Raw genomic sequence first — 13,627 nt, forward strand, 5'->3', positions numbered from 1 at the left:
CATATAAAGTGTTGAACTCTATAGTATGATTTTAACAACAGATTCCCTTCAAGGATTCTTACAAATAGTATGCTTTTATAACATTTAACCCCCAAATAACAAGGGTTTGATTTTTTTTTTTTTTTTTTTTTGCGGTACGCGGGCCTCTCACTGTTGTGGCCTCTCCCGTTGCGGAGCACAGGCTCCGGAAGTGCAGGCTCCGGAAGCGCAGGCTCAGCGGCCATGGCTCACGGGCCCAGCCGCTCCGCGGCATGTGGGATCTTCCCGGACCGGGGCACGAACCCGCGTCCCCTGCATCAGCAGGCGGACTCTCAATCACTGCGCCACCAGGGAAGCCCAAGGGGTTTGATTTCTAAAAATGGAAAGGTTTTAATCCATAGGCCTAGGTCCTTATTTGCTGGTAAACAGGAATAAGTTTTGTGTTTTTTTCCCAGATTTAGAGGGATAGATCATCTTGAGCAAACAAGCAGATCATGAGTATCAACAGTGTGTTCAGAGGAGAACAAAGTCCCATATCTCTGGGGTCAAGGGAACAACCCAAAGAGAGACAGTCAGGAAGACAGAGGCAGCTGTTTAGTATAGAGAGTATAGCTTTTGAAGTCAGCAAACTCTGGATCTTAGTTCTGCTGGGAACCAGCTGTGTGAGATCAGGTGGGCTACTTAACCTCTGTGAGCTACACATTCCTCAGTAGGAGTAATGCTACCTACATTAAAGAATAATGTGAAGACTAAATGAAACTATAGACTGGATGCCCAATAAATGGTATAAATTATTCATAATCTCCTTCATATTGAAAAAAAAAAACCCTCAAACAGGTATCCACAATTAAGCCAGACAATAAGTACTTAGTTCTTATTTCAAAAAAGTATTGTTTTTAATATTGTACATCAACTATACATCAATGAAAAAGAAAGAAAATAAATAACTCCAAAAATGAGAATGAACTAGTCATACGTCTTTATAAATTAAAACTAAAATGGCATTTTGAATGACAATCAAAATGATTTATCAAACAGTCAGAATTGAGGAGAGGGATATTAAGAGGAGGTGGGATACCGCTTGACTTAGGTAAGTTGTCCTATGCGGATCAGATGCCAAAATGTATAGATATGACTAGAATTTCCTAAAGCACTGTAATTGCAAGTGTTTATGGGTATAAGATACACTCTAATTTTGCAAGACGATATTTTTTGGGAAAAATTCGTTTCTATTTATCATGTGCATATTGAAAGTCAATTTTATATAATCTTTAGAGAATATCAGAGAAAGTAAAGGCTTTGTTACCCCCACCCCCTACCAGGCCAACCTGGTTTGAAGAGTAGAATTTTGGAATAGGCAAATGCAATCCTCTCCATCTCTCATCCCACCACCTTTATCAAGTTGATGAGCTTCTCTTCTGTTCCTAGTTTGCTACAGATTTATCAGGAATGAGTGTTGAAGTTTATCAAATGTCTTTTCTTCATCTATTGAGATGATCATGTGGTTTTTCTTTTTCAGTCTGTAAATGGTGAATTTACGTGGATTAGTTTTCAAATATTAACCCAACCCTACATTTCCAGGACAAACCTCACTTGGTTATAATGCATAATCCTTTTTAGTTACTAGTGGATTTGATTTGTTAAAATTTTAAAATTTGCATCCATATTGATAAGTTATTATATGATTTTTCATTTCTTGAAATGTTTTTTTCAGATTTTGAAAGGGTTCCCTTTTTTCCACATCCTCTTCAGCATCTGTTGTTTGTAGATTTTTTGATGATGGCCATTCTGACCAGTGTGAGATGATACCTCATTGTAGTTTTGATTTTAGTGATGCTGATAATCAGTGATGTTGAGCCATCTGTATGTCTTCTTTGGAGAGATGTTTATTTAGATCTTCTGCCCATTTTTTGATTGGGTTGTTTTTTTGATATTGAGCTGCATGAGCTGTTTGTGTGTTTTGGAGATTAATCCCTTGTCAGTCGCATCATTTGCAGATATTTTATGCCATTCTGTAGGTTGTCTTTTTGTTTTGTTAATATTTATTTATTTAATTTATTTTCTTTATTTTTTTGGCTGCGTTGGGTCTTAGATGAGGCATGCAGGATCTTTCATTGCAGCGCAGGCTCTTTGTTGTGGTGCATGGGCTTCTCTCTAGTTGTGGCATGTGGATTTTCCCTCTCTGGTTGTGGCATGTGGGCTCCAGGGCACATGGGCTATGTAGTTGTGGTACGTGGGCTCTCTCTTCGAGGTGCACAAGCTCAGTAGTTGTGGTGCGTGGGCTTAGTTGCCCTGCGGCATGTGGAATCTTACTTCCCTGACCAGGAATTGAACCCACGTCCCCTGCATTGGAAGGTGGATTCTTTACCACTGGACCGCCAGGGAAGTCCTTGTCTTTTGGGTTTGTTTATGGTTTCCTTTGCTGTGCAAAAGCTTTTAAGTTTGATTAGGTCTAATTTTATTATTATTGTTTTTATTTCCATTACTCTAGGAAAGGATCCAAAAAGATACTGCTGCAATTTATGTCAAAGAGTGTTCTGCCTATGTTTTCCTCTAAGAATTTTACAGTATCCAGTCTTATGTTTAGATCTTTAATCCATTTTGAGTTTATTTTTGTGTGTGGTGTTAGAGAATGTTCTACTTTCATTCTTTTCCATGTAGCTGTCCAGTTTTCCCAGCACCACTTATTGAAGAGACTGTCTTTTCTCCATTGTATATTCTTGCTTCCTTTGTTGTAGATTAATTGACCATAAGTGTGTGGGTTTATTTCTGGGCTTTCTATCCTGTTCCATTGATCTGTGGATCAATGGAATCAAGTGTGTGTGTGTTTTTGTGCCAGTAACATACTGTTTTGATTACTCTAGCTTTGTAGTATACTCTGAAGTCAGGGAGCCTGATTCCTCCAGCTTTGTTTTTCTTTCTCAAGATTGCTTTGGCTATTCAGGGTCTTTTGTGTTTCCATACAAATTAAAAAATTTTTTGTTCTAGTTCTGTGAAAAAATGCCATTGGTAGTTTGATAGGGATTGCATTGAATCTGTAGATTGCCTTGGGTAGTATACTCACTTTGACAATATTGATTCTTCCAATTCAAGAACATGGTATAAGAGTTCCTTTTTTTTATGGCTGAGTAATATTCCATTGTGTGGATGTATATGTGTGTGTCTGTGTGTGTGTACGTGTATATCTCACATCTTCTTTATCCATTCTTCTATCGATGGACACTGAGGTTGCTTCCAGATCTTGGCTATTCTAAACAATGCTGCATTGAACAGGGTGCATGTATATCTTCTCCAATGAGTGTTTTTGTTTTCTTGAGGTAAACACACAGAAGTGAAATTGCTGGATCATATGGTAGTTCTATTTTTAATTTTTTGAGGAACCTACATACTGTTTTCCATAGTGGCTACACCAGTTTACATTCCCACCAACAACACATGAGGGATATTTTCTCCACATCCTTGCCAACACTTGTTATTTGTTGTCTTTTTGATAATAACCATTTTGACAGGTGTGAGGTGCTGTCTCATTGTGGTTTTTATTTGCATTTCCTTGATGATTAGTGATGTTGAGCATCTTTTCATGTGTCTATTTCCCATTTGTATGTCTTCTTTGGAAAAACGTCTATTCAGTTCCTCTGCTCATATTTTAATTGGGTTGTTTGTTTTTTTGATATTGACTTTTGTGAATTCTTTGTATGTTTTGGATATATTGTTTGCAAATATCTTCTCCCATTCAGTAGGCTGCCTTTTCCTTTTGTCAGTAGTTTTCTTCACTGTACAAAAGCTTTTTCTAGTTTGATGTAGTCCCATTTGTTTATTTTTGCTTTTCCTTGCCTGAGGAGACATCCAAAAAAAAAATACTGCTAAGACCACGGTCAAAGAGCATACTGCCTGGGAGCTCCCCAGTGGTCCGGTGGTTAGGACTTTGCACTTTCACTGCTATGGGGGACCTGGGTTTGATCCCTGGTCAGGGAACTAAGATCCCACAAGCTGTGCAACGTGGCCAAAAAAAAAAAAAGAAAAAAGAAAAAAGCATACTGCCTGTGTTTTCTTCTAGGAGTTTTATGATTTCAGGTCTTACCTGTTAAGTATTTAATCCATCTTGAGTTTATTTTTATATATGGTGTGAGAAAGTCATCCAGTTTGATGCTTTTGCATCTAGCTGACCAGTTTTCCTGACACCATTTATTGAAGAGGCTGTCTTTTCCTCATTTTATATTCTTGCCTCCTTTGTTGTTGACTGTGTGTGCATGGGTTTATTTCTGGGCTTTCTATTCTGTTCCATTGATCTATGTGTCTGCTTTAGTGTCAGTAACATACTGTTTTGATTACTATAACTTTGTAGTAGTTTGAAATCAGGGAGAGTGATACCTCCAAAAATTTGCTTTATATTTTTAAAAAAGTAAAAAATATTAGAAGGTAAATGACAAACTATGAAATATTTGCCACAAAGAAAACAAATTTATATTCTTCATTTTATTCCTACACATCAGCCAGGTACTAACAGAGTAATACAGATGACCAGTAGATACGTGAAGTGATTTCCTCTTTGTAAAACGTGTTGAGTAGTGCCACAGTATCTGAGAAAGGGGATTCACAAACTAATAATGCATAGTTTGCTTTACTACTAGCTTAACTTTATAACCTAGCCTAACTGGATGATTTTTGTTCTCTTTTATAAAATGTTTCCTATTTATTTCTCATAATGAGATTATTGGAACATTTAAGAGTATACATACATATATAAATTCTATAAATAGTAATATTTGATTTAAACATTTTAGTAAGACATATGGAGGTCCAGAGCCAGGATGTTTTGAGTACTTGCTTTGTGCTGAACAGTGGGTTATGGGTACTGTGCATGTGTTATTTCATTCAGCCCTAACCAACACACTAAATTCTGAAACTAAGACTCAAGTGTTTAAGAATCTTTAGTGCCTAACATCATTCACCTGGTAAGAAACCAAGTTGGAATTTGAATCTAGGTCTGTCTTACCCCAGAGTCTATTATTACACTGCCTCACGTAATTTTTGTGTACTTCTATGGAATAAATGTTTGTTGCTTTTCTTTCTAGTTTTTCCCAAATGGATATGCCTTTGCCACTGGCTCTGATGATGCTACTTGCCGGCTCTTTGACCTTCGTGCAGACCAAGAGTTATTATTGTATTCTCATGACAATATCATCTGTGGGATCACTTCGGTAGCCTTCTCAAAAAGTGGGCGTCTCCTGTTAGCTGGGTATGATGACTTCAATTGTAACGTATGGGACACACTAAAAGGAGATCGTGCAGGTTAGTAAATAAGTACACATTAGGTTTTGATTTTGTCAGGAAATGTGAAAAGGTTCCCATCTGTTGTTTCTGGGGCCCCCATGGACACCCTGGGGAATGGCAACATGGCAGTTCTCATTCATGGTCATTGTTGATCTTTTGAGTTTAGTTACAGTCCATGAACCATATTTATGTTTCTGTTTTCTGAAGAGTATTATCTGATTCTGTATTTTCTTGTTTGGTAAGTTTTGACATAAAGATGAATAGTGAATATAATTTAGTATGGTCTTTTCCAAATTACAGTTCTCTTATAACCTGACAGGAAACATGGATCTTCTTTTTGGCTCAGATCTTGTATGGGACAGGACATGGAACCACTGTCTCCCCTTAACCCCATACTCTGTGTTCTCCCCTGCAGCTTCCAGAATATTAGCATCCAGTTGTACTGGGGACTGTCGTTAATAACAAATTACACAGAGTGACTTAAAATTTTTTTAGAATCAAAACTATACTCAAGGAATCAAATAGGTCTACATGGCTTGTTACCAAAACACAACAGTCCTCTGACCCCAGCCCATGTTCTCTGCTCCCAATGGTAGCTACTTTTAAGTATTTACTTTTATATCTTTAAAGAACATCCTGTATTGATTTTTTTTTTTTTTTTTTTTTACTTTTAGGCATTATCTGTTGAGGGTTTGGTTTCAACATCCCTCCTCCCACCACAGCTTCCATCTTCCCATGTAGTGAATTTGGTTTAGAACATCAGTCAGTGTTTATTCCACAATTATGAATTTTTAAACAGTACTTACTGCCAAGCAGTGAGGTATATGCTGTGACTTCTTTTGCTGTGCTGCTTTTGAATATTCTCTAGGGTCAAATTAATTTTTTGGCTTACATTCTTAGTTTTGATGTACTTCTCACTAATTAATCTTCAAACTTTTTGCAAGTTTTGATATGTTTGGGAGTAGATCCATTTTCATCCCTCATTCTGGGCATTCAGTGGACCTTTTCAACCTGGAAACGTATACCCTGGAGTACTGGGAAGTTTAGGAGGCTTATTTAATTGGTTGCACTTTTTTCTCCATTATCATTCTGTTCGTAGAACTCCCATCATTCATTCATTCATTCATTCATTCATTCTTTTTGGCTACACTGGGTCTTTATTACTGCGCACAGGCTTTCTCTAGTTGTGGTGAGCGGGGGCTACTCTTCATTGCGGTGCGCAGGCTTCTCATTGCGGTGTCTTCTCTTGTTGTGGAGCACAGGCTCTAGGCATGCGGGCTTCAGTAGTTGCAGCACGCAGGCTCAGTAGTTGTGGCTCATGGGCTCTAGAGTTCAGACTCAGTAGTTGTGGCGCAAGGGCTTAGTTGCTCCGCGGCATGTGGGATCTTCCTGGACCAGGACTTGAACCTCTGTCCCCTGCATTGGCAGGCGGATTCTTAACCACTGCACCACCAGGGAAGCCCAGAATTCCCATTATTCTGATGTTGGACTTCTTGGACTTGCTTATTAGTTTCTCTCATATTTTCCATCTGTCTTTTTTGCTCCATGTTCTGGGAGAAATTCTTGCCTTTTCTTTCCATGAACCTTCTGTTAAGCTTTGGTTTTCTATTTTTGCTACCATCTTTTTGAGAGTTTTTTTTTTAGGGCCCCCATTCTTTTTTTTTCATGAATAAAAGTCTTTTGTTTTTCTGGGGTCATTAATGAAAGCCTTTTTTGAAGTTTTCTTCTGAAAGCATAATCTTTTGTTTTCCAAGTTGCCTTTTTTCCTCCTTCTTATTTTTTCAGTGTCCTATCTATTATATTTCCTTAAAACTCTGATTCTTAGCCTCTTATTTATCCTTAAGAGTGAGGCACTATAACTGTTTGAAAGCCCTCTTCACATGGTTGGGGTGTACTGACTGTAGGCCTCACTGAACAGTGATCTGGCCAGGCTTTGATTGGGGAACCTCTGATATATCTTATGGCCTTTTTTCCCTTGGGCCAGCTGTCTTCTCTGAGGTGGATTGTTCCACTTTTCTACCTGAAGTATATAAGCTGACTGACAGTTTGGGGGCTGATTTCCGGGAAGAAGCTGGGGTGCAAGACAATTAGCAAGTAAACTTATTCCCCATTTTCAGCAGTTTCACCAATCTCAACTGTGCCTATTTTCTTCTAGTTAAGAGACCCTCTTTTACTCTAGCAAGTTAAGTCTCTAGTCTTATGTTCTGGTGCAGGATGATAAATCATCTGACTCTGCAGAGTGAAGGAAGAGACCTGGGGAGTATAACTGATTCCTGGACACTTTCTAATGTAGCCTCAGTTTACCCCATCTTTGCCCGTGTCTGGTTCCACAGATACCTGGTTCCACTAGTATCTGACCCTTTTGGAGGTTCTGCAGTTTGCTTTTGTTTCTTGGCTTATCAGACCATTTGCTTTGAACTTAGCATTTTGGGGTCCACTAACACACTTAACCATACAGCTCACAAAATTTTGTTGCCACTGCTTGCTCTCATCCTTGCTGTCCTTGTGGGTGTATGTCCTTGCCCTTTTAAACACCTATACAGTTGTTGAGGTTTCTGAGGGAGTGGAGGCAATGTCAACATTACCAGGAATAATTTTCTACAACCTCTCTTGAGACTGCAGAAAAGTTCACGGGTTAGCATTTTGCAAGTAAATTTTTGGAGATACTCTGTTGTTCAAAGCCAATTACTTTTTTGAGGTATTAAGGTGTTTTGCTTGGATCGAATGAATTAATATCCATAACAAAATAAAAACATGTTTTCTGTATTTTTTTAAACATATGCTTGAGTTTTAGTTTTGCTTTGCTTACAGCCGTTTGGTTTCAAGTTGACTCAACTGGATACTTTCACCTTAAAATTGAAATGTGACTCATGAATTGCTAATTCATTCTTCTTTCCAATATGACTTGGAGTATTTAGTCACAATGGTCATTTTTTGTTATTTCAACCCATAATGGTAAATTTGCCTGTTGCCAAACATTGCCATACTGAAGGTACTGCACAAAATATTGTTAGACAAGATGAACTTCTGTTCCTAAGATTGGGTGAAAATGATATGCTTAATTACATATGGAGATAATGAAAACTCCAACAGTATATTAAAGAAAAAATTCTTTTTGAGAATTTGATATATTCTAATTTTTCTTTTAAATCTTTACTTTTCTCATTTTCCTCTCAAATGTTTGGGAATATTTAATTTTATCCTGTGTAGTGGTCAGAAGATCAAATAGGTTAAATATACAAAAGAAAACTAAGACTAGATGAGTTTGATGGTTTCAGAAAGTTATGACCAAAACATTCCAGGGTTTGGTGGTTAAAAGAATAAAGTAAATAAATTATGTTGTTATTTTTGGAAGTGGTAGTATAAGTCAGCTTCATTCTCATGTTTTTGTTGTTCTGGTGGTAAAAGTTCATTGAACTTCATTTAAAATTTTGTTTTTGTTGAAAATAGCATAGCTTATTGGCAAAATTTAGAAGTATCATGAACTTATTAGAGATGTAAAATAAAAGACTACATGTTGAACAGATGATTTTGAACATAAGCATAATTATAAAATAATTTTTCAAAAATGAAAAACACAATTTGATGCACATGTCAGAAGTTCACGGAATACAAAGAATTTTATTTTATACCTACATGCCCAGCTTACCCCTGGCACTCAGTCTCTCAACTCAGGGGAACCTGTTAGCTTTTAAGTACCCTCCCAGATCTTTTATGCATACACTTGCTTAATTCTAGAACTTGCCCATTGCTAACTTTTTACTGAACTTTTGTTTTTCAGGTGTTCTTGCTGGTCATGACAACCGTGTCAGCTGTTTAGGTGTAACTGATGATGGCATGGCTGTGGCAACAGGGTCTTGGGACAGTTTTCTTAGAATCTGGAATTAACAGCACAAATTTTCTGTTCTCCACTGATACCTGGAGAAATCAGTACTACAGCCTATAGCTGTGAAAAAGAATTTACCTTATATTTGCAGGTGAAGATTTTTCTATTATTATATACAAAAAGAAGCTTTCAGTAAACTACAAAACAAAAAAAAGGTGAAAACAAGGTAAAGGTGCTTGCTGAGATCAGGACCAGTGTATTAATTTGAGGAGTTGAGCTAATTTAACCTTGATGAATTTTTGCTTGTACTGTCTAGTTCTTTTTCTTCGTGTAGAACAGAATGTACACATTATAGCAGCCTATCATGTTTGAGAGTATGTGTTTGCATTTTTTAAGAACTACATTTTTAACCTTGTATACCTTAAAAAGTGTCATAGTTTTGAGTTTTACAGTGGAGGAACCAGGCACAGTAATAGATGGAAGTGATACCATTGATGTGTGTACTGATATTTGAAGCAAGTCTCCTTGTATTCCGACCATTTTGATCTAAAAGAGATCCTGGTTGCTTACTGTTTAAGAATGCTGACAGGCCTAGGTACCACTGAGGGGAGTCCTTGTGAATATCATTAGTTTCTGCAGTATCCTCTGCCATCTTATCAATTTAAATTAGTGCTCATGTTTAGTCTTTTGAAGGGGACATAATCTGATGGCCAGGGAATAGAGATCTCACTCTGAAATTTTAGACATACATAAGAAACTCATATTAATTAGTAGATAGCAGTAATCACATGAGAATGGTTCTTGTTATTTTAAAAAGCTGGTTATGATCAAATGACACTTAGGTAGCATTCGAAATAGCTGGGCTTTCCTATTGATTTCATATTCTAGAACTGAGTTTGTAAGGTGCACTCATTTCAGCAGATTGATGAACATTTGGACTGTCCTTGCATCTGAAAGATTTTTCCCAGTGTTCTCCATCAGTGTGTATCTAGGTGGGAAAAATAATGTGATGGCATTACGTTTTTCAAAGAAGTATAAAATCTAACCAATCACCAGGTCTGACTAGTTACAATCATTAAGAAAGTTGCTTTATGAATTTGTTCACATAATATAAAATCTGAATTGATGTTAACTCTCCGTGCCTTCAAAAATTTAAAAAGCAGACATTCAAGCTTTTTGATTTTCTGTAATATTTCCTCCCATTAGCACAAAATATTGGTTTCTAAGTGGTTTTGCTTCAAAGGATACCAAGATCAAAGTGACCCCCACTTTAAAGCCAAAAGAAGATTCTAAGAGCAGTTCTTGAAGGGGTCAGAGGAAAATACTAAGCAATTCCTCTGCTTGTCAGTGATATAATAATGTGTGTATTACTAGAACGGGCCCCCTTGAACTTAAACAGAGATCCTTGACCCTTGGATTTCTCTCTTAAAAATAATCTAAATGATTGACAGTAGAAGATTGTTAGTCTTCTTTGATGGTAAAGTCGTGGGGGTTTTTTTCTGATGTAGAAGTGCATTGTGTTTTGTAACAGTAAACTGTCAGTAACTGTTGAGATAGGTCTGTTAACTTTTGATCACCTGTAACCCTAACCTAAATACTCCCAAATTTTACTTGTAAATTTTCATTTTTATATTGTGGATGTGCTAATAAGTGCATCAACCATAATGAAATCAGTAACTGTTTTAAGATACTAAAAAGAATAAAATGGGAAAAGGAAGATTTATAGGACCAAAAAACCAGACTTGTAGGTGGCAGGCATGAATGTATATTTATATACACATTCAAGATTTCTATGAGCTTTAGCTGTTAATGTTTGTGGACTATTTATATCACTTCATAAAGAGCAGCTCTTTGAGATAAGGCAAGAATACTTCAAAGGGACATATTCATATCCAAAAATAGAGAGGGGTGAGGGTTTACCATGTAGTTCAGCAATTTATTCCAAAATCCTCTTCAAGAAAGCACTTCTACCATGTGCAAAATAGCCTTATATATATAAAAAGAGAGTATCTCCTCTACTTTGAAAGTGGTTCTAGTAACAAGATACTTTAGTCAGAGGCACACAGACTATGAGAAGTCTGTGGTCTTCAAAATGTTAATACAGGTGATTTAATGTTATTAAAGTTTTTGTAGATAGTTAAAAAGCAATTCCCATAATTAAATATGTATTAGGCAACTGAAAATTAATCACTACTACGGCTATTATGACCGTATTACACATATGACCGAATGGTGACCTCATTACCACGTTAACTTACTACTTAAACCTTTGTTTAGTGATATGGGTTCCAGTTGCTAAATATTTGTTTCCTTGCAGTTTGAGTTCATCTGCTCGTCTAATTCTTTTGTGCATAAGAACTTCCTAAATTCAGTATAATTTGTAGAAGCACAGTACAGTTTGAATCTCAGTTTTTCAAAACTTAAAAAAAATATGGCCAAAAGTAGTTTTAAGGAATTTTATCAATATTGCAGTTCTGGTGCCTGATCTTTTTCTATTTACCTAAGAAACATTTAAACGTCATGCGCCTCAGGTTTATTTGTAGAGTCTTTAATCACTTCGTAAAGAACAGGTTTTTTTAAGATGTGGCAAGAATATTTTAAAGGCACATACTCTTTTCTAAAACAAAGTGGAGTGACTGCCATGTGCTTCAGCAAATCATCCCATAAACCTGCTCAAGAAAGCACTTTGTGCTCTCAGCAAGAACATCACCTCCACTTTGATGGACAGGCCTCAATTTTGGCAGCTATGCTATCAGAGATTTAGACTAAATATCCAAGATCCCTCCCTAGCTCGGATTTTTATAGTTGAGTCTGTGGTTACAACAGCATATTGAATTCCATCTTCAGAGAGGCAAAGATTTAGGCTTAATATTTCATGAGATACTTAAGTATCAAGAGATACTTAATTCTTCAAGAGAGCCTAGTAAGCCATCTCCTTATCTTAATTTAGACTCAGATGAACTGATTAATACTGCATGATGATAGTAAACTAGTTTCCTAGACATAACGGAGGTAGCTGCTTTTGGAATATGTTAAGTAATTTTAAAGTTAACGTATTGGAAGAGAAATGGATCTTGGCTTCTCCAGGTGACAAAGTGAAATTTTTATTGTTGCTAAAAAAAAAAAAATACTGTGCCAATATTATGTAACTAACCTTCTCCAACACTTTTGATGTCTTAGATTTAGTAATATTATTAAGACTTTTAAAAATGAAGACATTTATGGAAATTTATGCTTGATCATTGGTGAATGTCTCAGTTTAAAGTACAACAGTTGGAATACTTGTGGCTTACTTGTTGATGTGTTTAAACGTTAATGGAAAGTGATTAAACAATCTCCCAAATGGGTCTATGATTTTAGTAATAAACGTGTTCTTTCTAAAATCTTCACAGTGTGAGTCAGACTTAAAAACATTTTTAAATTAAGTACTATGTTCAGTTTCTAATTTCCCTTTTGCCACTGTGGAAAGCAAAATTTTAAAGTGTTTCTTACCTCCTGTTAGAATTTTTAAAACACCCACCAGTCAGACTATCTTGTGAGAAATGGTATCACAGTGAATAAAATTGGTATTTTAAATTAGGTTAAGTAGAATGTGAAGTACCCTTCATATTTACTAGTTTTTCTCCCATTGTTCATTGTAAGTTGCCTTAAATTCAGTGATATATTTAAAAGTATTGGTTATAATAGGTACTCAGTAAAGTGGTCTGTAGTTGAATGTCTAAGCTAGCATTATTTTAAAAAGTAATTTATTAATCAGAATGATGGTACACCTTGTGTTTAGCAAATTTGTTTGCATGTTGATAAAATTTCCTAAGTCTTTTTTCTTAAATCCAATTGATCCTACAAAATAGTTGATTAATACAGCATATGAAAAAGCTGGTTATATGTTTCAACTGGTGTTAAATGTGCCTGACAAAATCTTACATCATACAGTATTTTTTAATTAATAGAACTTCAGTGATATACTTGGTAGATATTTCAAGCCTTTTCTGTGTCTTACACAATGGTGCTCTATCCTATTGTTTTCTCTTTTCAAAGAAGCATCTGAACACTTGCATTTGCATATTCTTATCCAAAGGCATTCATGTCTAAGTGGGTTCTTTAAGTTGATTAAAATGTTTTTCTTCACCTAGAATGGTTTCTACAACAGCTGTGGCCAACTGAATCTGAATGTCAGTAGTTTGTGGGAAAGGTGAATGTATTAGATTAAAGCTCTTAGAAAAAAGCTTTAAACCAAACTATGGACTTGTATCATGATTTAACAGTATTCTTGAATCTTTCTTGCAGTAATTTGTTCCTTTAGTTGTACAGTAGCTCTGTGAAATAATGTTGCTGTGAATTGATACTGTAATCAATAAAGTGCTTTTAACAGATTTCGTGTAGCATGTTTTGATTTTTAGTAGAATTACTTTTAAGTCCCAGAACTAAACTCCAAGCCCAATAGTTCATGTTCAGTTCTAATTCCTTTATCTAAACATTGGTAATTATTTTCTTCATGAAAAATGAATGGGCTGCTGGAAGCAAGGAAGAGACTGGAGTGCCACTGAC

General features: G+C 36.1%; 1 protein-coding gene across 1 annotated transcript in view; it reads left to right on the forward strand.

Annotated features, from left to right (window-relative positions):
- The window catches only part of GNB4 (G protein subunit beta 4), a 55,669-nt gene extending 46,389 nt beyond the window's left edge, over positions 1 to 9,280 (forward strand). Inside the window, exons 9-10 of the mRNA XM_029214671.1 lie at positions 5,055 to 5,271; positions 9,035 to 9,280. Coding sequence (XP_029070504.1) covers positions 5,055 to 5,271; positions 9,035 to 9,141 — 324 coding nt within the window. The 3' untranslated portion in view covers positions 9,142 to 9,280. The remainder of the gene's footprint in view (positions 1 to 5,054; positions 5,272 to 9,034) is intronic.
- Positions 9,281 to 13,627: the final 4,347 nt, after the last annotated feature.

The sequence above is a fragment of the Monodon monoceros genome, unplaced genomic scaffold, assembly GCF_005190385.1.
Source record: "Monodon monoceros isolate NGI ecotype Baffin Bay Population unplaced genomic scaffold, NGI_Narwhal_1 Super_Scaffold_11, whole genome shotgun sequence".
Taxonomy (NCBI): Eukaryota; Metazoa; Chordata; class Mammalia; order Artiodactyla; family Monodontidae; genus Monodon; species Monodon monoceros.